The sequence below is a fragment of the Anomaloglossus baeobatrachus genome, chromosome 6 (assembly GCF_048569485.1).
Source record: "Anomaloglossus baeobatrachus isolate aAnoBae1 chromosome 6, aAnoBae1.hap1, whole genome shotgun sequence".
Taxonomy (NCBI): Eukaryota; Metazoa; Chordata; class Amphibia; order Anura; family Aromobatidae; genus Anomaloglossus; species Anomaloglossus baeobatrachus.
The window spans coordinates 259,107,546-259,131,458 of record NC_134358.1 but is presented as its reverse complement, the minus strand read 5'-3'; the positions used below and the strand labels follow the sequence as shown (position 1 = coordinate 259,131,458).

General features: G+C 43.3%; 1 protein-coding gene across 1 annotated transcript in view; it reads left to right on the top strand.

Annotated features, from left to right (window-relative positions):
* Positions 1 to 11,405: 11,405 nt before the first annotated feature.
* Positions 11,406 to 23,913, top strand: part of LOC142243187 (nucleoside hydrolase-like) — a 69,595-nt gene continuing 57,087 nt past the window's right edge. The window contains exon 1 of the mRNA XM_075314827.1: positions 11,406 to 11,619. Within this exon, the coding sequence (XP_075170942.1) occupies positions 11,604 to 11,619 (16 nt within the window). The 5' untranslated portion in view covers positions 11,406 to 11,603. The remainder of the gene's footprint in view (positions 11,620 to 23,913) is intronic.

The window sequence follows — 23,913 nt, the reverse complement described above, 5'->3', positions numbered from 1 at the left end:
CATGCCTATATCTGTGTCTCCTCCTCTTTTTCCTTGTCCAGCTGTTTAGTGTTCGCATGGGTATTTGTCCTTGTCACTTTCCCATGTGTTTGTGTTGTCTTGGGAATTGTTTGTCACCTTTTTGACACCTTTGAGGGTGTTTTCCAGGTGTTTTTAGGTGTTTGTGACTGCCTCCCTTTGTTTTCAATGGGGTTCGAGAGGGTCCTCGAACGGTTTGTCGAACGGGGCACCGTTCGACGAACCGAACCGAACTCGAACTCTTGGGGGGTGGCTCATCTCTAATAGTGACCAGTCGATCCAGAAAGTTCTTATCAGTCTGGAAATGCTGACAAATGGACCGGGAAGTTTTCACTCGCATGCTTCTCTGATCTGTTGTCAAACATTTGGGGGCCCACTTTGCAGATCGCTTCCTCATGTCCAAATGTTCATGGATAATGACATAAGCATGTTCACAGGAAATTCCCATGATATCTGCTATTGCTTTAGCTGAAATTCATCCATTCTCCAGTATGAGATTGTGCGCAGCATCGACGATCTACGGAACAACAACCACTCTCAGTCGTCCAGGACGTTCCTCATCATTGGTGCTGAAGTGGCTCATTTTAAATTTGGCAACCCAATTCTTAACTGTGGAATATGAAGGGCATTGATCCCCCAATGTCTGTAACATATCCCCATGAATATCCTTCGTGGACTGTCTGTTCAGAAACAAGAATTTTATCACTCCTCTGCTCTTAATTACTGTGAATATCACATTAGACTCCACCATTTTGTTTTCCCGCATGCGTAAAACACTGTTGCCATAAGCAACAAACACTACATTTTGAAAACCTATTTTAGACACATAAGGCTTTCATGTGATGTAACATTAGTTACCATAAAAACAAAAAGAATCACAAAGCCAAAGACTTATGAGCAGCCCCTTGTATAGTCTTTACAAACAGAGTGATCTATTTCAAGTGTTTATTTCTGTTAATGTTGATGATTATGGCTTACAGCCAATGAAAACCCAAAAGTCATTATCTCAGAAAATTAGAATAATTACCACAAAACACCTGCAAAGGCTTTCTAAGCGTTTCAAATGATTCCGTAGTCTGGTTCAGTAGGCTACACAATCATGGGGAAGACTGCTGACTTGACAGATATCCAGAAGGCAGTCATTGACACACTCCACAAGGAGGGTAAGCCACAAAAGGTCAGTGCTATGGAAGCTGGCTGTTCACAGAGTGCTGTATCCAAGCATATTAATGGAAAGTTGAGTGGAAGGAAAAAAAGTGGTGTAGAAAAAGGTGCACAAGCAACCGGGATAACTGCAGCCTTGATAGGATTGTTAAAAAAATACTATTCAAAAATTTGGGGGAGATTCACAAGGAGTGGACTGCTGCTGGAGTCAGTGCTTTAATAGTCACCACTCATAGACGTATCCAGCATATGGGCTACAATTGTGACATTCCTTGTGTCAAGCCACTCATGACCAATAGACAACGCCAAAAGCGTCTTACCTGGGTCAAGGAGAAAAAGAACTGGACTGGTGCTCAGCGGTCCAAGTTTATGTTTTCAGATGAAAGTAAATTTTGCATTTCATTTGGAAATCAAGGTCCCAGAGTCTGGAGGAAGAGTGGAGAGACCACAACCCAAGCTGCTTGAGGTCTAGTGTGAAGTTTCCACAATCAGTGATGGTTTGGGGGGCCATGTCATCTGCTGGTGTAGGTCCATTGTGTTGTACCAAGATCAGCGCAGCCATCTACCAGGAAACTTTAGAGCACTTCATGCTTCCCTCGCCTACAAGCTTTTTGGAGATTTAAATTTCATTTTCCAGCAGGGCTTGGAATCTGTCCACACTGTCAAAAGTAGCCATATGTGGTTTAATAACCACAGTATCACTGTGCTTGATAGGCCAGCAAACTCGCCTGACATAAACCCCATAGAGAATCTATAAAAGGTATTGTCAAGGGGAAAATAAGGGACCCCAGACTCAACAATGCAGTTGAGCTGAAGGCTGCTATCCAAGCAACCTGGGCTTCCATAACACCTCAGCAGTGCCACAGGTTGATCGTCTTAATGCCACGCTGCACTAATGCAGTAAGTCATGAAAATGGAGCCTCGACCAAATATCAAGTGCATTTACTGTACATACTTTTCAGTAGGCGCCATCATTTCTGAATTTAAAATCAATTTGTCAGTTGGTCTTATATAATATTCTAATTTTCTGAGATAATGACTTTTGGGTTTTCATTGGCTGTAAGCCATAATCATCAACATTAACAGAAATAAATAATAATATTTTTTTAAGAATTTTATTCATTTATATAGTGCTATTAATTAACACTTGAAATAGATCACTCTGTTTGTAATGACTCTATATAATATATGCATTTCCCTTTTTGTACTGAATTACTAAAATAAATTAACTTTTTGATGATATTCTAATTTATTGAGATACACTTGTATATGCCAGGATGGGGGACATATATATATTAGGATGGGGGATATATTTACCAGGAAGGGACGTAGGATGGGAACATGTATAACAGGTTGGGGTACATATTTACCAGAAAGAGGCCCAGAATGGTGACATAAATACCAGGAAGGACCTAGCCTAAGGACATATATACTAGGATGCTGACATACAGTGCCTACAAGTAGTCTTCAACCCCCTGCAGATTTAGCAGGTTTGATAAGATGCAAATAAGTTAGAGCCTGCAAACTTCAAACAAGAGCAGGATTTATTAACAGATGCATAAATCTTACAAACCAACAAGTTATGTTGCTCAGTTAAATGTTAATAAATTTTCAACATAAAAGTGTGGGTCAATTATTATTCAACCCCTAGGTTTAATATTTTGTGGAATAACCCTTGTTTGCAATTACAGCTAATAATCGTCTTTTATAAGACCTGATCAGGCCGGCACAGGTCTATGGAGTTATCTTGGCCCACTCCTCCATGCAGATCTTCTCCAAGTTATCTAGGTTCTTTGGGCGTCTCATGTGGACTTTAATTTTGAGCTCCTTCCACAAGTTTTCACTTGGGTTAAGGTCAGGAGATTGATTAGGCCACTGCAACACCTTGATTTTTTCCCTCTTGAACCAGGCCTTGGTTTTCTTGGCTGTGTGCTTTGGGTCGTTGTCTTGTTGGAAGATGAAATGACGACCCATCTTAAGATCCTTGATGGAGAAGCGGAGGTTCTTGGCCAAAATCTCCAGGTAGGCCGTGCTATCCATCTTCCCATGGATGCGGACCAGATGGCCAGGCCCCTTGGCTGAGAAACAGCCCCACAGCATGATGCTGCCACCACCATGCTTGACTGTAGGGATGGTATTCTTGGGGTCGTATGCAGTGCCATCCAGTCTCCAAACGTCACGTGTGTGGTTGGCACCAAAGATCTTGATCTTCGTCTCATCAGACCAGAGAACCTTGAACCAGTCTGTCTCAGAGTCCTCAAAGTGATCATGAGCAAACTGTAGACGAGCCTTGACATGACGCTTTGAAAGTAAAGGTACCTTACGGGCTCGTCTGGAACGGAGACCATTGCGGTGGAGTACGTTACTTATGGTATGGACTGAAACCAATGTCCCCACTGCCATGAGATCTTCCCGGAGCTCCTTCCTTGTTGTCCTTGGGTTAGCCTTGACTCTTCGGATAAGCCTGGCCTCGGCACGGGAGGAAACTTTCAAAGGCTGTCCAGGCCGTGGAAGGCTAACAGTAGTTCCATAAGCCTTCCACGTCCGAATGATGCTCCCAACAGTGGAGACAGGTAGGCCCAACTCCTTGGAAAGGGTTTTGTACCCCTTGCCAGCCTTGTGACCCTCCACGATCTTGTCTCTGATGGCCTTGGAATGCTCCTTTGTCTTTCCCATGTTGACCATGTATGAGTGCTGTTCACAAGTTTGGGGAGGGTCTTAATTAGTCAGAAAAGGCTGGAAAAAGAGATAATTAATCCAAACATGTGAAGCTCATTGTTCTTTGTGCCTGAAATACTTCTTAATACTTTAGGGGAACCAAACAGAATTCTGGTGGTTTGAGGGGTTGAATAATAAATGACCCTCTGAATAAACTTTTCACAATTTAAAAAAAAAATAAAAAAAGAAATAACATTCTTTTTTGCTGCAGTGCATTTCCCACTTCCAGGCTGATCTAAAGTCCAAATGTCACAATGCCAAGTTAATTCCGAATGTGTAAACCTGCTAAATCTGCAGGGGGTTGAAGACTACTTGTAGGCACTGTATTTGACAGGATGAGGGCTATATACATACTGTATACACCAGGATTGGGGACATATTTATCATGAAGTGACTAAGGATGGGGACATACTGTTTAAGGACATATCCACCAGGAATGGGTTCAGCATAGGAGACATATTTACCATAAAGGGGCTCAGCATGGGGACATATATTGCAGGATGGGGGACACATTTACCAGGAAGGGGGCCCAGGATGGGAAACCTAGAGAATAGGATGGGAAACATATTTACCAGGAAGGAGCCCAGGATGGGGGTCAAATTTATCATGAAGGGGCTCAGGATGGGGACTTATATACCAGGATGGGGGACATATTTACCACGGAGGAGCCCAGGATGGGGGACATATGTACCAAAATACCAAAATGGGGGACATATTTACCAGGAAGGGATCCAGGATGGGGGACATATTTATCATGAAGGGGCTCAGAATGGGGACATGAATACAAAGAAGTGACCTAGGATAAGGACATATATACCAAGATGGGGACATATTTAACAGGATGGGAGACATATATATCAGGATGGGGGACATATTTATCATCAAGGGGCTAAGGATGGGGACATATATTCCAGGATGAGGAACACATTTACCAGGAAGGGACTTAGGATGGGAGACTGGGAGACATAGAGACCAGGATGAGGAACATATTTACCAGGAATGGGCACAAGGTGGGGGTCATATTTACCTTGAAGGGACTCAAGATGGAGACATATATACCAGGATAGGGGACATATTTACCAGGAATGGGCCCAGGATGGGAGACATACAGTATATACCAGGATGGGTGGCATATTTACCAGGAAGGGGCACAGGATGCCAGACATATTTATCATGAAGGAGCTCAGGATATGGACATATATACCAGGATATGGGGACATATTTACCATTGAGGGTATCCAGGATGGGAGACATATAGACTAGGATGGAGAACATATTTACCAGGAAGCAGCCCAGGATGAGGCATATTAGTACATTATGGGGGACATTACTACATAATGAAGGGTAGGGGGGGCAACACATGTCGTTATACAATTTAGAATGCAACAAGGGCTCGTACATCTGACCAATATGCAGAAAAATAGATGACCAGGTCAAAGTTTTCCACTGGGGCCCATCAGACTCTAGTTACAAAAAATGAGCAGAGCGGAGCTCTCTGGATGTGAATGACCTCTGGTGTCAGGTAAAAGACTTGTTAGAAATTCCACCACATTTTTTTATGCTTCCCTCAACCTTTTCTTCTCCTTGCTCATCTTGCCCCTTTTTTTAGTGCTGGTGTCCCTGCACTCCTCGCTCCCCTCCTCACAGGGACATGCACTTATTCACCACCGAGGTCGGTTCTCACCACACTACCTGGCGTCCCTGCGTCCCTCCATTTGTGTGCTTCCTGCTTCCTCCTTCCAGGATCTGTATGCTCAGCACAGTTCCCCCAGGGAGTGCGCGTGCGCAGTTTCCCTTCTCTTAAATTGCAAGCGCATCATTCCCGGGAAGTGCCTTTCAGCCTATTGCTGACCTCATAACCTATATAGATGATCATTTTGTGTTGTTTTTTTTGTTCACTAGGGTTTTGAGTAAGATGGATTTGAGCGTTTTGTTTTTTTCTTCAGAGTAGATGACAAGTTCAGAAAGCAGGGTGCAGAGGAAAAAGTGACTGAAGTGGTGAAGGAAGTTGAATTATAATAATTTATATTACAAAGTTTCTTATAGTGGTCTGCAATATTGACTTATGCACAGTTTGTTGAAAATACAGTCCAGTACAGTACATCCATTTTAAAATAAATAATACATGAATACTATATGGTGAAATTGTGTGTCCTAAATACTTTGATAAAGAGGGATTTCAGTTTCTTATTGGTATACCCCTGCACACGATTGTATTGTATCAAACCTGTAAAAATGTGCCATCAATCCAATTTTCTGTCACCAGTACCTGAAAGCCAATTTTCCTATTTGAACTTGTTAGAACTATTTGTATATGCCTGACTTGAAGCAACATACTTTTAGTGTACTGGTCATCCAGTTTGATAGCAAGATTGATACTGCTGCTTTAGGCCACCAGTGGTAGCTCACCACCTAGTTTAGATCATAAGGTACAGTGATGTTGAAATGATTGATGTTCAATAATGGTTGTCCCCTACTTTCTATCTTTTTCACATCAATTTAGATCAATCAAGTGTGTTTTCAAAACCTTTAATAGCATCGGGTCCGTGTGGGTGAGATGCCATCATGGCCATGCCGGACTCTATGACTTTATTGAGTGAAACTGTGGTGTCACACAGTGAGGAAGAGGACGTCCAAACAGCAGCAGTACAAGGAACTACAGAGCAGTCTGCAGTAAAAGTGTGCTTTGAACTCAAATGTACCGTACCTACAATGTTCAAGTGTTGTGCCCAAAGTAATGATGTGACAGAGATACTCTGCTTAGCGGTTGAAAAAAACCCCAGAAACTGTGTTTGTGAATCCCTGGAGGGAAAATCCTGGTCTGAACGACGACCTCAGCACAGGTATGGCTTGCAAACACAAAGTTCCCAAACCCTACTAAGAACACAGCCAACCATCCCTTTCCTCTTGTTCTGTAGTGGGGACCGGGTAGCAGGCCATTGAAAGAGGACTACTGAGCAGAAGCAGAAGACCCCCGTCGCCCAAGATTGCAGCCCCGCTACACCTGCAATATTTGCCATCCAACCATGTCATGTCCGCAGTTCCCACTGGATGTGACGTCCCCAAATTGCGCGCCTTGCACACTGCAATGTGCAGCTTCCCTCACACGTCACCTCCATGTCATCACCAGAAGTGATGTTATTTGCCTGGCCTTTGAACCCAGGCTGACCGCCCCACCACTGACGGGCCAAAGACATAGCAATGGCGATCTCAGTTCCCCATGTGCGCCGTATTGCTTGCTTTGACTGGTGATTAAGCAACCTTGATGGTAAGAAACACTCTTTTATTTATTACCTGCTAATAGTAGCCAGCCTGCATTTTTATGTCTATCTGTCTTATACAACTTACTTCACTACCTCTGACTTTTAACATCTTTAACTGTGCATTAGTAGACAGTCTTAATCCATTCAGTCATTTATATATCAATATTGATTACTCTCTCCCACAGCATCACCAGTTTCCTGCCAAGTCCTGAAAATACGCTTTGTCAGCATATTGTGCCACATGGTATGACCAGATAGACAGTTGTGCAATAATATCTTGTCTCCTCGTTACACTTAGAGTTCCTGTTTTTGAGTTCTCTTTCTACTTCTGTGTTTTGTTTTCTCCTTCTCCCTTACCCCTCTTTTTTTCCATTTGTCCAGAATCTTAACACGTGTACTGTAATAACCTTGGTATATTACTTTATATTTTTCAATACTTGCCACACGGTCACCACCTATTGACAGTGCTTGTACATGTGTATATGTACTTATCCTGTTTGTCATACTAGGATATTACTTACAGCTGCAACAGTATTTATCTCTTTATTGTTTATGTATCTTGTTTATATTCTTTTGTCTTATATAATTTCACCTTTTTTTCTAAGTTTCCCCTTACTATTGGTATATATTTGAAAAAGGTATTAACGTTATGCTTGTCTGGCTATTAAAAGTTGCACTACTTCAACCACTGGCGGACACAGACAGAAAAGAGCCCTGTGCAAGAACAATATATGGGCCCTTCTCAGTCCAATAACTCATCAAAATTCACAATTTCACCTGTTTTGGAAGTAGAAATGGGCCCCCGCCCCTGACTTCAGCCATATCCATTTGCATGCAAGTTTCTTCTATTTTCTACGTTCTAAAAGGCTATAGGATCATTACTGTTCATGTGGGGCTGTGGTCCACATTATATTGTCTGAAGTGTGCACTATGGGTGCTATGAAAGTGATAGTATACTGTGTGAGGACACTAATGTGCATCACTAAGATAAGTAGTTTCTTTGGGTGCATATAAAGGACTGGTCAAGGTTAGGGCATTGGTGTAGCGTAATACAAAAATTACTGTGGCATGTTCCTTATGTTTTCAAAGTGGGAGGTGAGGGGATGTCCCTAGGCATTGCCAGAGAGCTGGCCTGGGGATCACATGATTACATGCAGGGTGGATGCTATTTTTGTATGGTGATTGTGGATGGAAAAGGTTTTTTTAGGTTCTGCATGGGTGTCTCCAGGGTTAGCGGCAATACTGTTATACATGAGCAGATAGACAGATAATACTACTGTATACGTTCACAAACAGGAATTTTACTGTTGTGTGGGGCCCACAAAAGGGGATATATGCATTGTTGTAGAGGGGCAACAGAGAGGGACATTATTACTGTGAGAGGGTCACAAAGGCGGACATCTCTAATGTAGATTATTTTATTCTAGGGAAACTGTTACTGCGGGTAGAAAAAAAACTAAGGTATTGCAGGTGACGCGCCACCCGTGGTATGCGACCAACGATCACCGTCGCTGCAAGATTTTGCTCTCCTCCGGGGCAGATGGTCACGCAGCTGAGATGGTCCAGCTCCCTACAGGTAAAGCTCGGCCCCAGGGAGGACGATGGTAGGGGGTAGCGGCCATTGGGGGGGCGACGGCAATGGCGGGATGACACCAGGACTGTGGACAAAGTTCTTTTACTCACTGTGTCAGGTCGTCACCCTTGGAGGGAGTGTGATGGGCTCCAGCCAACCTTGGATGATTCAGAGGCCACCACCGGTTTTGTGGAGTGTGAGACCTTCCTTCTTTGTGCTTGTAGTTTGGATCCCCATGGCGTGGAGCTACCTGGGGACCCCATTGTCCTTGGGTTTAGTTTCCATCCCGTTCGCAGGCAGCACGAATCAATTGTAGGCCGACCGTGGTCTTGACTCCTGACTCTATATGCTGCTGTGCCCCAGGACCTTTGTGGTGGACAATGGGACATGAAATCCCCCTTCCCTGCAGATTCTGATGGCGCACCATGAAGTATACGCCACCCTAGGATTCTGCACCCTGACTGCGCCGGTCCCAAAGGGGATGTTAGGCTCTCTCATCAGCTACCGTGTTTCTCCTCTGTCTCACCAGCTCCACCAGTCGTTTTCTGCTTCTTCCAGTCTGCCTGGTCCTAACTGAAGGAGCTCTGAAGCACGCCCTCCAGCGACCTGTGAGTCCCTGATGTTCTGGCACTCTCTGTCGGTCCCGGGAGAGCTCTTAAGCACTCCTCCCGGTCGGTCCCTCTGAGGTGAGCTATGCAGCACACCCCTCAGCGACCCTCCTTCTTCTGTGTCTCAGACTATTCTGAGGTAAAAGCCTGTGTGTTCTCTAACTTCCCCCATGCTGCCCCCACCTTCCTGATGACTCACTTGTGGCTAGGAAAAACCTGATGTTATGGTGACCACCTTTAGCCCAGTTCAGTGTTTCACTGCTAAGCTGGGAAAGTACTTCAAATGTACGTGTGTTGTGTAAGTGATAAACACCAGTGATTAACCTCTTCCTTACCTGGGATGAGTACTGCATCTTAGGTGAGATGCAATACCCTGTGACATCTGAACACAATCGACCTAACCTAAAGTGAACTCATTGAGTTCAATGAGACCTACATCTTCTGGCAGAAGAGACCTGCATCTTCTGTAAGAAAACTGCATTTGTTTTTTGCCAGAAGACGTAGATTTGGTGCAGGAATTTGGTGTATAAATTTTATCACTGCATCTCCTGGCAAGAAAACACAATTTAGGCTTGGTTTTCTGCCAGGAGATGCAGATTTGGTGCAGAAATGTCTGCACCAGATATCTGCACTAAAATTTCATCACCTGGCAGAAAAACCACATTTTTGGTGCCCTTTTCTGCCTGGAGATGCAGATTTAGTGCTGGAATTTATACACCAAATTCCGGCACCAAAAGTGCATCTCCTGGCGAAAAAAAACACATCAAAACCGCATCTGATGTTTTATCTGATTGCACTCATAAACACAAGTGAAACCGAGGCTTTATGGAGTTGGCACAGTAGATGTGCACCTCTGAAATTGTAAAGCGCTGCGGAATATGTTGGCGCTAGAGAAAGATTATTATTATTATTATGTGCTTGAGCCACATGTATTTTACAATCAACACTTCACCCTTATAGAGAAAACGCCTAAATGCTAAAAGGTCAATTCTACTTGTTGGCCTTAGGCACCCCAGTCCGACACTGTAATACTATAATTAAAAACATTATTTGGATGCTGATACTGTCCTCCTGATATATTATAGTTGAAAAATCTGATGACAGGTTCCCATTAAGGATTGAGAATATCTGAAATGGGGACACCACAAACGTTACTATGTCAATTTCCTAATTTGAGGACGGGGCCACATGGGGGACTACTGCGATCCTCGCATGACACTCGGCTCATGCTGGCAGCACAGCGGGAGCCGAGTGTCATGCGAGTGTCACTGCGACTGAGGTCCAATTATGCAATCGGACCACAGCTACGGGGTCGGGCCGGCACTGAGGAGGGGCAGTCCAGTGCTGAGGAGGGGCGGGCCAGTGCTGAGGAGGGGCGGGCTGGCGCTGAGGAGGGGAGGGAGGGATTTATCTCCCTCTCTCCTCCATAGCCGACTATTGACATTCTCTCACTGCACTCGCGTACAGCGGTGTATTGCGAGTGCAGTGCGATTTTTCTCTTGCTCCATAGACTTGAATGGGTGGGAGAGAACGAGAATCGCATTACACTCGCAGCTGTTTTCTCTGTCTGATTAGGGCTGAGAAAATAATCGCTCATGGGGCTAATATTGGTCTGAGTGGAATCCGAATGCGATGCTTTATCGCACTCCACTTGCTCCAATTTTCATGCCGTGTGTCTTAGGCCTTATTCTTTTACTATCCTTTTCTCACAAAACATTTAATAGAGAGTAAAAAAGAGAACATCTCATTCATAGTAGGTGCCCTATAGACCAGTGCAATATTTCTATGGAGTGTAAGCTACAAAGTATCTTATATAACTTCATCTTCGTATAGTGGCAATATTAACATTTTATAATCATATACCAGCAGTGAACTAGACGTATACAGCTCAAAATGGATAAGGACAGTAGGAAAAAGTGCTGATGTGTAAGTTCTCATTGCATCGCTTCTACTTTTCAGAGGTTGTACATAGTGATCAGTGAGGTAGGAGGTGCTCGGATCCCTCAGCTCCACCATTGCTCAGTTTAAAAGGAGTGGAGTTGACTTTGTACTGCCTCTTCGTAGTAAAAACAAGTAAAAGCTGAAAGTTTTTCAGCTCAGTTTTCTCAGGAGAAGACAGTGTGATCACATAAAGACAAGCCTGAGGGAACAGAAGGGAAGTAGCAGAGGGCTAAGCTAAGGGAAAACATTCCTCAGTCCACAGACTCCTCGCTGTAGAGACAAAGCAAGAAAGCAGCTTTGCTGGTTGACTTGGTTATCATGGCGTGCAAACAAGGTATGTGTTACGCGTTACTTTTTTTGGGATAAAATTGTTCATGATCAGAATTACAGGCAGAAGCTAGGAATGTATGCATTGTTTACATGTATGTAGTGGAGTTATCATAAACTAAGCCTCTTTTCTCATTCAGGGTATTTACACACAATGTCTTTTCAGGCACGTTTGGAGTGAGTCCGCTCTGAGACTTACCAGAAAAAGCGCTAAAAAATTGTTCAAAATGATGACCATTTTCATGTTTGTGTAAAAACGACTTCTGAGCGCTTCTGAGCATCTTATAACTGCTTCAGTTTTCCAAAGACGCCAAAGGGTTAAAGGGAATCTGTCACCAGGTTTTTGCTCCCCCATCTGAGAGCAGCATAATGTAGAGACAGAGACCCTGATTCCAGTGATGTGTCACTTACTGAGCTGTTTGCTGTCAATTTGATAAAATCAATGTTTTTTTCTGCTGCAGATCTAGCTGTTATACAGAGCTCATGAATATTCTGGATTACTTGGCAGCACGTCAAGTAGTCCTCTAATGATAATCTACTGCTGATTAAACTGTGATTTTATCAAAACTACACTAAGTTTTAATCAAAACTACACTAATCTCTGCTGCTCTCAGATTAGGTGGCAAAAACCTGGTGACAGATTCCCTATAAATAGGTCATCTGGCCTAAAATGATAAATCTATAATCACTCCGTATGATTGCAGACTTGTGAATCCTCAAATTGTGTACATTGAGGATTCGCCGGGGTCTGAGCTGGAAATGGCGGTCACGTGGCCAAAAGTATGCATTCAGACTAGATAGCATTGCCCAACACACTTGCATTGAGCGAGGATGTGCCCATCTGTTTGGAATGGAGTTGGGAGTATGCATATTACATACTTGTGACCACGTGACCACCTTTCCCAGCTCGGACATGGTGATGATGTGAGGATTCACCAGTCTGCAGTCACATGGAGTGACTGCAGACTCGTAATTTTAAACTGGACAAGCCCTTTAAAAGAATTCACCTGACCATTCTTCAGGCATCTTTTGTTTGGAAAATTTTCCTTACTTACAATTCAAGTCAATGGTAAATCTCAAAAAATGTCCTGAAAATGCCTGGAAGTCTTCTTGAGTGTCTTATCAGTGTTTTTGCATGAAAAACATATTGATTTCTTCAATATATAAAAATATCTATAAAACACCAGTACAAACATGCCTAAAATTACTGCCGGCGGTCAAAAACTGTGAAAAAGCTCTTTGTTAATGACCAGAAAATGATCAATAAAGATGCTTCAGGGTTATAAAACAGTCTAAAAATTCAGTTTCCGGAAGCGTCTTCCACCTCAAACCAAACTTTTTTGCCCAACTGAAAAAGACGTCGTGTGCACATACTGTTACCTTTTGCATAATACAATAGTTAATAATTTAACAATTATTATTCGCTATCTACATTCATTTATATCTGGCAATTGGATTCGGCTCAATTTTCTTTTATTTCTGGTATATGAACCTTTGTCAGCTTTAGCACTCAAACAGTAAGGGATGAAATGGCAAAGCGAGGGAGATTTCCAAACCTAAATGCACCAGAGTTCTTGCTCAATTTACATAGAAAAAGCTGTTGTACAGTACATGCCTTGTGCAAGATCTAGGCTAGGGCTACGCCATGACATGTGTTAAGTGACACTGAAATCGCACTGTTGCATTGTCACATCACATCCAACGATATCTTCTAATTCACATAGCGACCTGCAACCTCTTCCAACTGCAGCACACAGTCACAACATTTCTGTTAGATTTTCTGAACAAGTTGCACACGATTCACTTGCCATAGACTTCGGTGCAAGTTACATATGACTGAGCTATATATCTGCGAGATGGCAATTTTTTTTAACCAATTTTGGTCTATTTTTGCTACATATATGGCATCCATTTTTGAAAACAAAAATATGTTGAAGTTTCTCAGAGCCAGTGCACAGTAAAATGCAGCACCTGGATAGCAGAGTTTATATCTGAATGATACCCATTTTTTTCTTCTTTAACACACCCATTCAAGTTTTTTCTGTGGACATTTTGTCTACAAAAACCAACAAACGTGTGATTATGCCCATAGACTATGATAGGTAGCTTTTCTATCCATAAAAAAATGGAAATCTGAATGGGGCCTAAGAAGAATCTTAAAGCGCACCAATCACCAGGATTATATAACCTAAAGCCAGTTCTGTACTGGCACTATCAGTCTGATTCTATACATACCTTTAGTTGTCAGCTAGAATGTATAGGTTTTAGAAACACAAGCAAGTAAAGTTTGTAAAATGAGCAGCTTTTTGAATGGCAGCAGCTGCCGATCAGCTGATAACGGGGGTGGGTATTCATAGTGATTCCTGTCCCCTGTCCATCCTCTCTCTATCTGTTATTTATGTTAATTCTATTTTAGAATCATTTTACTAAGGAGGACCTGGGCTGATGTCATACCCATGTGACCAGAAGGGGCGGAGCCTCAGCCAACATAGCTGATACCAGGAAGCAACATTATTTTTCTGTTGGCTGAGCCCCAACCCCTTCTCACATGGGTATGACATCGGCAAGGTCCTTCTAGCCACTTAGTAAAATGCTTCTATAATAAAATTTTTATAAATAAAAGGGGAGGAAAAACAGGCTGGGGGTGGGAATCACTATCAAAACCCACCCCAGCTATTAGCTGATTAGCAGCTGCTGTCAATAAAAAATCTGCTCATTTTACAAACTTTACTTGCTTGTGTTTCAAAACCTATACATCCGAGCTGACAACTAAAGGTATGTAGAGAATCAGCCTGATAGTGCCAGTACAGCACTGGCTTTAGATTTTATAGGGAAATCCTGCTGATTGGTGCACTTTAATATGTGCTAGATCTATGACTAACGTGAAGTAAGGGGTGGAGCAAGGGAAAGAAAAGTGCCTAATATTTTTCGCAATCTGCAAATGTAGTGGATACTTTGATAAATTTGCCATTTCTGCCTCCCTGATCTTGTCTTCGGGTATGCGCACATGCAGCATACTTTATATACAGAATTTCTAAATCTATAACTTGTGGCAAATAAAAGTAGCAGTGTCATAGATGATAATGCTGTGGAGTAAACCTGTAGCTTAAATTGAACAATGCTGCACACTTGAAAGTCTACAGAATGTCAATTTATGCTGCCCACAGAATGTCTCATGGATTTCTCGCATTTGAGTGCAGAGTCAAAACTTCCATACACGTTAGATGGTTATCGGCAGAACGATGCTTTGACGATGGTTGGGCCAACAGAAATTTTGGTTGAGTGTCCCATGTACAGGAGACAAGCGTTCCTTTCTATGAGAAAGCCACCAGACGACAAGTCAGCCAGCGGCTTATCTCCGGAAAAACAATGGGATCGGTAGCTGGATATTCATCAAGCCCAATGGAAATCTCCTCAATTTGTCTGCGCCCACACACGAATTAGAGTGAGCCTATCAATATGAGTGGATTCATCCAAACTTAAGGCCCCGTTACACGCAACGACATCGCTAACGAGATGTCGTTGGGGTCACGGAATTCGTGACGCGCATCCTGCCTCGTTAGCGACGTCGTTGAGTGTAACACATATGAGCGACCGCTAACGATGTAAAATACTCACCAAATCGTTGATCGTTGACAAATTGTCCATTTCCCAAATATCGTTCCTTGTTCTGGACGCCGTACCTGTGTCCTCCGGCAATGAGGTGGGTGTGTCTGTCATGCGGCTGCTCTCCGCCCCTCCGCTTCTATTGGACGCCTGCCATGTGACGTCGCTGTGACGCCGCACGAACCGCACCCTTTGAAAAGAGGTTGTTCGCCAGCCACAGCGACGTCGCTAGGAAGGTAAGTATGTGTGACGGGTATTAGCGATATTGTGCGCCACGGGCAGCGATTGCCCGTGATGCAGAAACGACGGGGGCGGGTGCTTTCACGAGCGACATCGCTAGCGATGTCGCTGCGTGTAAAGCGCCCTTTAATCTATGTGTGGGAACCTTAGATGGTGAGGCAGATCTGCCACATTCCTGCAATGAAAACTGCACCAATTTTTGCAGTGGATATGAACATTTCAGAGGGCAATGATTGCTTTATATTGCTACGGTAGGAACAAAATTGCTTTCCTTTTTATGTTTTCCGTATCAAAAAAGCCTTATTATATTCTGCCTAAAAACTATTCTGTGTACGTATAATTAGAATATAAAATTCTTATGAAATTGATGCTTCTTTTACTTTTATTTGCATTATTGTGTAAATTCATTTATTAACATCTTTTGCTACTCGGGCATGCCAGGAGATATCATTGCTAAGGCCCCTTAAGCTGTCAGCTTGAAGTCTCCAGATTTCCAAACTGGTGACCTTGCTTCCTTTGAAAATAAAAGGGGCTGTATATATACTTTTCTAAAAGACCATTGTGGGCCCCCTCATGCTAATGAACAGGGGTATTCCAGCTTTCAGACAAGCACTAATTATATCTTCTGACATATTGAATAAAGTGGTATTTTTTGCATTTTAAAAGCTGTTCATTTAGTGCCATGAGAACTATTTCACTCCATAATATGAAATATGAAAATATTCTGTATTGCATCCATAATGTAGAGACCTAAGCAGATTCAGTATTGTTTTTTTTTTTTTGTGATTCAATAGAAAGCTATGTAGTTTGACAAATTACTTTTCTGAATGTTCTTATTTATTGTGATATTAACAAAATGCTATTCTTGAATGTTTTTATAGCATTTTTTCCTTTTGTACACTGTGCAATAAAGGAAGGTCAAGCATTTGTTAGAATGTTCGTCCATTATTACTGAACAGCCGAACTAAGTACCGTAGTGTGTGCTAGGAAAAGCTATTTGGAAAGGGTTAAATCTCTAGCACCATTCGGAGCCTTGATGAAGTGCACTTGGCAAGGTGTGTTTTTATAACCAGGCAGTGCTGTTCTTTTGCTTCCTTAGCCGGGACAGAGAGAGAAGCCAAATCTTTCAGAGAACAGGGCTGATGCATACATGGTAGTGCGAAGGAGAGCAGGATACCCATCTTACCAATTACCTAGAGACTCTCCCTTAGTCCCCCAACAGATTATGTTCAACTGTCTCCAATGACCTTGTGTCGTCATTAGAGATGAGCTAACCTACAAAAAAAAATAATCAATGTTTGAATTTGGGTGCTCTTCGTATGCCAGCCACGCGATTGAGCATTAGGGAGGTCGGGTACGCTCAGTGCTCAGCTGTTTGAAGTCTCTGAATGGTTCTCACTGGGGGAAAAAACAAGGTTTTCAGATGTAGTGTGTACATAAAAAAAACACACGCATGCCCTCCCTCCTCCAGAAATGATATGTTTGTCATGGGTGTAACCTGCATTGGGGGGATCTCTGCAGAATCTGGGACCAGAAAGTCTCAGTGCTTTATTGTGCAGTGGTCTGCAGCTTGTGTTTCAATGTATTTTCTTTCTTTTGGTGCTGTAGGGTTAAGGACTCTATCCTATATGGCTATCCTTTGGAGCCTTAATCTAAGGTGCAGCTCTTTGTGACCACTCTCCTTAGCTCTAAATAGTCATAGGTCCTAACATCTGATGCCGGTTCTAGAATCTCATCAATCATATGCTGACCACTTTGGAAGGAGCCAGTCTCTTGAAGAACCTTTAGTTTTGTGACAATTGTAGCTATGGTGTTTGCTGCAATGGAGTAGTTTGAAGTGTTTTCCTTTTTGTTTATTTCCCCTTGTCTTTCTTCCTACCCTTGTGTTGTATTATTGCATTGATGAGACTAGTGCTCTCAACGGCCTTCTCACTAGCCAGGGTGAGTTTAGGGCAAGTCAGGTCCTAAGCACGTGATTAGCGATGAGGGGAAGGACTCGTATAGGGACATTAGGGAGTTCAGGGATCAGCCTCAGGTGAGTGTAGGAAGTGACCACACTGCCCTCTCCCTAGGGCTGGGGCCCACTATTGTACCGTGTTCCCAGTGTACAGTTTGTTGCGGCACTTGCCCAGGGTTCCCTTACTTCTGGTCGGAACCCTGGTAGTCACTGCGTAACAGTTTTTGGCTGGATGTATGTGGGCGGAGAGCCAATCTCCCCAATCATTGACTTCCAATAGGGTTTGGACTCCAGGATCAAGTTCAGGCCAAGTTCGGGTCCCGAACAGAACTTTATGTCCGGCTGCACCCAGCAAACCCGAATCTCCACAGGTATGCTCATGTCTAGTCATTTTGTGAATGATAAAAATTGCAACTGATTGCAGCAGTCAAATGTGGACTTGAAGGTGGGGCACCATTGAAGTGTTGCTAGCAGAGCATGGATAGTGGCAAATTGGCTAAACTGTTTTCAGACACTCATATTTGCAAATTTTGGTTTAGATCCACAGTAACATGAGAAATAATTTTTCTACCTTGTTCAAAATAATGGTGAATATCCACAACAGATCCATGCGCCTATTGTAACACATAATTGCCATGCTGGCTGCTGCCTTTGACTCCCAGGTCTCTCCCTATGTGTGTGTCATCTCGGCTGTCTTCTCTGAAACACTGCAGCTTATCAGAGTTAAACATACACGTCCGTGTGAATAACGCAGCCAGTGTCTGCCCATGGTTTGGGCAGTGAGAATCAGATGACAGGTGCCCTGTAAACTTGGACTGGACAACGCTTTCAAATATATTTGTGTCCCTAACCTGAGTCCTCCTTTTGTGCTACAAGGAAGCTTCACCCAACCATTTACACCAGGAAAAGGTGACCTGTAAGACAGGTTGTCATGCCCTCTAAACAACCTGTCTTGCAGGATCAAGATGATGTACATAATCAGCCTTTTACTGAGCTTAAAACTGACTTTTATGCTAATTATTAACTTGGCACACAAAAAAAGTAACTATCATTTTGTTTTATAGTTATCCTGAAATGTTAACGTGTAAAATGGCTATAAAGAATATCAAATATATATTTTTGGTGTTTGGATCTTATTTGTTTTGTAAAATAAACACCTTTTCCACATTTTTGTGGGTTGCCGGGGTTTGGTGAATGGAGGAATCGCGGAATAATCTCCCTGGGATCACTGGTCCGGGATGGTGAACTCCGCCCCTTTGCGCAACTGCGGACAGAATTTGACTTGCCGGAATCTCATGGGTTTCAGTATCTCCAGATTAGACATGCCTTTCGAGCTCAGTTCTCTGGTCGTGGGGTTAGATTCTCTTCCTTCCCAGTTATTGGAATTATTAGATCACAGGGCCCTGGTGGTCTTATCTCTAAACTATACTCCTCTCTCATTCGGGCCAAGGCCATGAATAATCCTCTTTCTGTCCGTGAGAGGTGGAGTGCCAGGATCCCTGAAATTGATGATGTAGTGTGGGATGACATTGTCGAATCCCACACATTGGTCTCTCCTGCTGTTAACAATAGACTGATCCAATTATATATAATACACCAAAGTTATATTACTCCCCAGAGACTGAACAAAATGAAAAAGCTGAATAATTCGGTGGGGATGGGCTGTCCGAGATGCGGGAGAGACGGTGCTGATTTCTGGCACATGATATGGGATTGCCGGGTTATCCTCTCCTATTGGAGCGAGATCATAATGACTCTTTCCGCCATATTTCAAAAAGCGGTTGCTATGTGCCCAGTCCTATGTCTATTTGGGGTGGTAGATGCACGCTCCTGGTCCCAAGATGAGAGTCTATTAATAAAGAAGGTTCTTTTTCTGGCCCGGAAAGGCATTATACTAAATTGGATGAGCACTCATTCCCCAACTAGAGCCTCTTGGATTGCATTGGTAAACGCAATAATCCCGTCAGAGCAATTTGTTTACAAGTCAAGAGGCTCCCCAATTAAATTTGACAAAATCTGGGGTAGATGGATGAGGTCGCCCTTGACTGGCGGATCTCCTGGTTCTCTTGCTGATAACCTACAATCGGTATTATTGCAATAGCCAGTAGTGCCCTGAGATGCAGAAAGGAGACACATGTGATCCGTGATGCAATATATGAGGGATACCACGAGTTCCCCGAAGCTTGGGTTGCTCTCTCCTGGACGATATGGGTTCTCTTGCCTTGAGTTGGATGTGTCTCGCGAACTAATACCTTTGCTAGGTTTGATGCTATTTGGATATGCTGCAAATAATGGACGTAGATTTGATTGTTGTTACTTTATTATTCTGATATACAACCAGTTTACTTGTACACTGTCTCACTGAACAATTTGCTGATTTATTCTTGTTTGTAATGCTTTACTTAACTTTCAATAAAACGAGTTTAAAAAAAAAAAATAAACACCTTTAAATTGTATGTATTTTTTTCTTTTCTTCGAGTTTTTTTATTCAAATATATATTTTTTTTACATATGTTTTTCATGCATTTTGTAAAATGCTCTATACCAAAGCCTATGAAAAAACACATGCACAACTTTAATATCTAAAGTATTTTGTGTTTTTAAAAAATATAATTAACCCTAAAAATGAAAAACAGATTTGGGAATGTATAATATTTCCAGTTTCGTTTACAGAAACCATCTGTTTCATTGTAAACTCCTAATGCCTTTTTTGGCCCATTTAATCTCGCAGAATTTTATTTCATTATTTTGCAACATACTACAATATCTACAATATATTATGCCTGTCACTGTAAGACTGGGTTTAGATGGCCAAATATTTGGTCAGTGCTCTGTTTGTATAAGCAATGATGCACTGATTCAATAACCTATTGGCCATCTCACCCCAGCAAATTTCTACATGGACAGATGACCGGTGTGAATAAAACTGCAGCCTGCATTAGTCTGGTCTGTTTTATGAGCTTCTGAGCCTATGGGGCCAGTCAGGTAAGCAATGTTTTTTTTTAATATGCATTAGGCTATGTGCGCACTTTACGGTGAGTTTATTGCAGTTCTAAACGCATCCTCTGGCAGAAACTATCTTTGTCAAATTTGGTTTTGACCACAAAAACACTAAAAATACGCTTGCGTTTTTACCACGTTTTGGCCGCGTTTTTACCGCATTTTCCATGCTTTTTCATTGCTCAAAGTCAGATGCGTTTTGAATGCAAATACATTTTAAATGAAGTTTAAACATTCAAAAACTATGAAAAAAACGGAAAAAAATGATAACAAATATCATGAGTAAAATCATACACAAAATAGCTAATTTTATTAAAATTATAACTGTGTTCTAATATTTATGCATAAAATAACGTTAAATTAAGGATTTTCATTAATTTAATTGTCGGACTATGTGTGTGTGTGTAAAAGGACATGTCATACCCTTATTATAAAGTCAAAAACGCATGCGTTTATTTTGTCAAAAAAGCATGCTAAACGCTGGGATTTTGATTTATAATGCATTTTGAAACTTCTCATTGACTCTAATGTTAGCAAAAGGCTGCCAAAATGGCAAAAACAATTTACATGCTGCTTCTTTAAACAAAGAGGTTTTGACAAATTTTCTGCAACTGAAATGCTGCGTTTTTAACAGCATTGTGCACACAAGAAATCCCAATTTCCCATAGACTTTGCTTGAAAATCAAAACTCATGCATTTTGGCATTAAAACGCTGCAGTTCAAAATGCTGCGGAAACGCATGAAAAAAAGCAAAGTGCGCACACGGCCTTATAGTGATCTCAACCTACCTGGCCTTAAACTGACAAACAGCCTATCAGCCCCTGGTGTTAGATATTCCGAGGATAAGATCTTCTTATTAGGTCTTCAGATGCTTTGGCAATTAATCAGCTTACGGCCACGTTCTCACGTTCAGTATTTGGTCAGTATTTTACATCATGAGTTGTAAGCCAAAAACAGGAGTGAGAGAAAAATACAGAAGTGGTGCACATGTTTTTATTTTAGCTTTCTTCTAACTGTTCCATTCCTAATTTTGGCTTACAAATACTGAAGTAAAATACTTACCAAATACTAAATGTGTGAAAGGGGCCTAATAGTACAATAGAACCAAGTTTTCTGTCTTGTCTTTAGCCATTGATGATGTTAACATTATTTAAAAGCTATGGAAATCTATGACATGCAAAAGTGATTTTAACACACAGTATATCACAAAAGTGAGTATACCCATTACATTTTTGTAAATAGTGGATGTTAGAAACCTTGTGCTCCTCCATCTTCTGTTTGAGAATGCCCACAGATACTAGGGTTTAGGTCTGGAGACATGATTGGCCAGTCCAGTACCTTAACCATCAGTTTCTTTAGTAAGGCAGTGGTCATCTTGGAAGTGTTTGGGGTCGTTATTTTGGAATACTGCTCTGCTTCAGTATGTCACAGTACATGTTGGCATTCATGGTTCCCTCAATGAACTGTAGCTTCCCACAGCCGGCAGCACTCATACAGCTCCAAACTATAACACTCCAACCACCATGCTTGACTGTAGGCAAGACACACTTGTTTTTGTATTCCTGTAACACTCACCGCTGGTGAGGGCGGCAAGTGGGAGTGGACCCAGTGGACCACAGGGGAGACACAGGCTTACCCTTTCCTGGGAGAGGCAGTAACCTGGACTGTGGCAGCTGAGCGGTCAAGGGAGACAGCAGGACAGGCAGACACAGTTATAGATAGGACAAATACTGGCAGGACAAACCGGGTATAACACGAGGCGCAGTCTGAATGGGGAATGGATGGACAGGCAGAGGCAGGTAAGGAACTTCTGGTACAGGTCATCAGGCTCAGGTCACTAGGCGTGGGACATCTGGCACAGGACATCGAACACAGGTGCAGCTGGGACAGGACCTCAGGAGGAACTCTGGTAATCAGGGTCCAGGTCATCTGGCATGGATAACCAGGCATGGGACATCTGGCACATAACATCAAAAACAGGTGCAGCTTGCATGGCTGAGGCAGACAGAATGACAAGTGCGGGAAAAAGGGTGGTACCAGGGAACAGACAAAACAGGTCCAGGGAAACAGACAAGATAGACACAGCAGAGCAGAACTGGTTGCATGCTGGACTGGTGCTAGGAGACCAGAGCAGACAGACAGGACCAACACACAAGCTAGGACCAAATCTTAAAGCATTACTCTGACCCCTCCCATCAGCAGAGGAGCCTTAAATACCTGGTGCCTCCCAGCAATAGTCTGGGGACACCTTTGCTAGCTGTGCATGCTTCCTCTTAAAAGGACAGAAAGCGCATGTGTGCCGCCCCTGTGCCAGAAGCTGGGCTGCTCAGATCCAGATCCGCGGTGGCTTGAGGGGTCTCCGGACCCGGGGGTCGTGCGGCCACTCAAATGACGGGGGGTATTTGCAGGGGATTGTGTTTAGAGTTCGTGACGCCACCCGTGGTGTGTGGTAAGGTGGAGTACCACCGCTGCAGTTGGGAGTACCCGGGGATGATGCAGTGGGGCAGCCAGGTGTTAGGACCCTCCATGGGTAGGGGGGATGCCCCGGGACTCGGTGATGGTGCAAAGGGGTCACTTTCGTACTCACTCAGTCCATTAATCTGACACCGACAACTGAATAAACCAAAGTTCTGGATACCGCTGCTGCTGAGGGGAGCTAGTTCGGGTCCTGTCCCCAATAATGCTGCCTGGTGATCTGTGACCTGCCTCCTGGCACTAAGTTTACTTCTCTGTTGTTCCCGATAGTATAGAACTAGTCGGGTCCCGCTCCCCACTATGGCTGTGGGAGCTTGTTCTCAGGGTTCACGCTTTTGATTTTCTGGACCGTTTGAGTGGAAAGTCCTATCCCCCTCATTGCGCTAGTACCCGATTTTGGACCGGGTGGAGAGCGGATCTTGAAGCTACTCCCTGACCTAGGGTCCACGTACCCCATCGTGCCCTCGTCCCAGCCCGGTGATGGTGCAAGACCGCTGGCTGTCCTCCTCGAGAGTTCTGTGCCCCTTGCCACGATCCCCTGCGACCAGGGGTCCAGCTCCTCCAGGCCCAGACCACCGTCTGCCACCTAGGTAACTACTTAGTAGCCCGGCTCCTGACCTCCTCTCTCCTTCACTTCCCAACTACTTCCCTCGACTGACTGACTATCCTGACACTCCCGACCTCCCCTAACCAACCCCCAAAGTGGGCGACCCTATTCCACTCAGGCTGTCCACTGGTGTGTCTGGTGGGTGTGGTGCAGAGTGTACCCAGGATTTTAATTAGCTGATGTAGGCAACACCATGTAGTTGGGGACCCATAACCAAGAAGGAGTTTGACACTGCACGAGAGGGCAGATTGTACAATACCCTGTGATGACCTGATAGTCCAGGGGCGTCACACACTTGCACAACGTCTAGGCTGGAGATCAGAAAACCCCATGCAACATACACAAAGCCTGGGGCCGAGGCAGGAAGTGGAGACAGACACACACATGGGCATCCACGGAAAGAGAGAGTGGGGCGA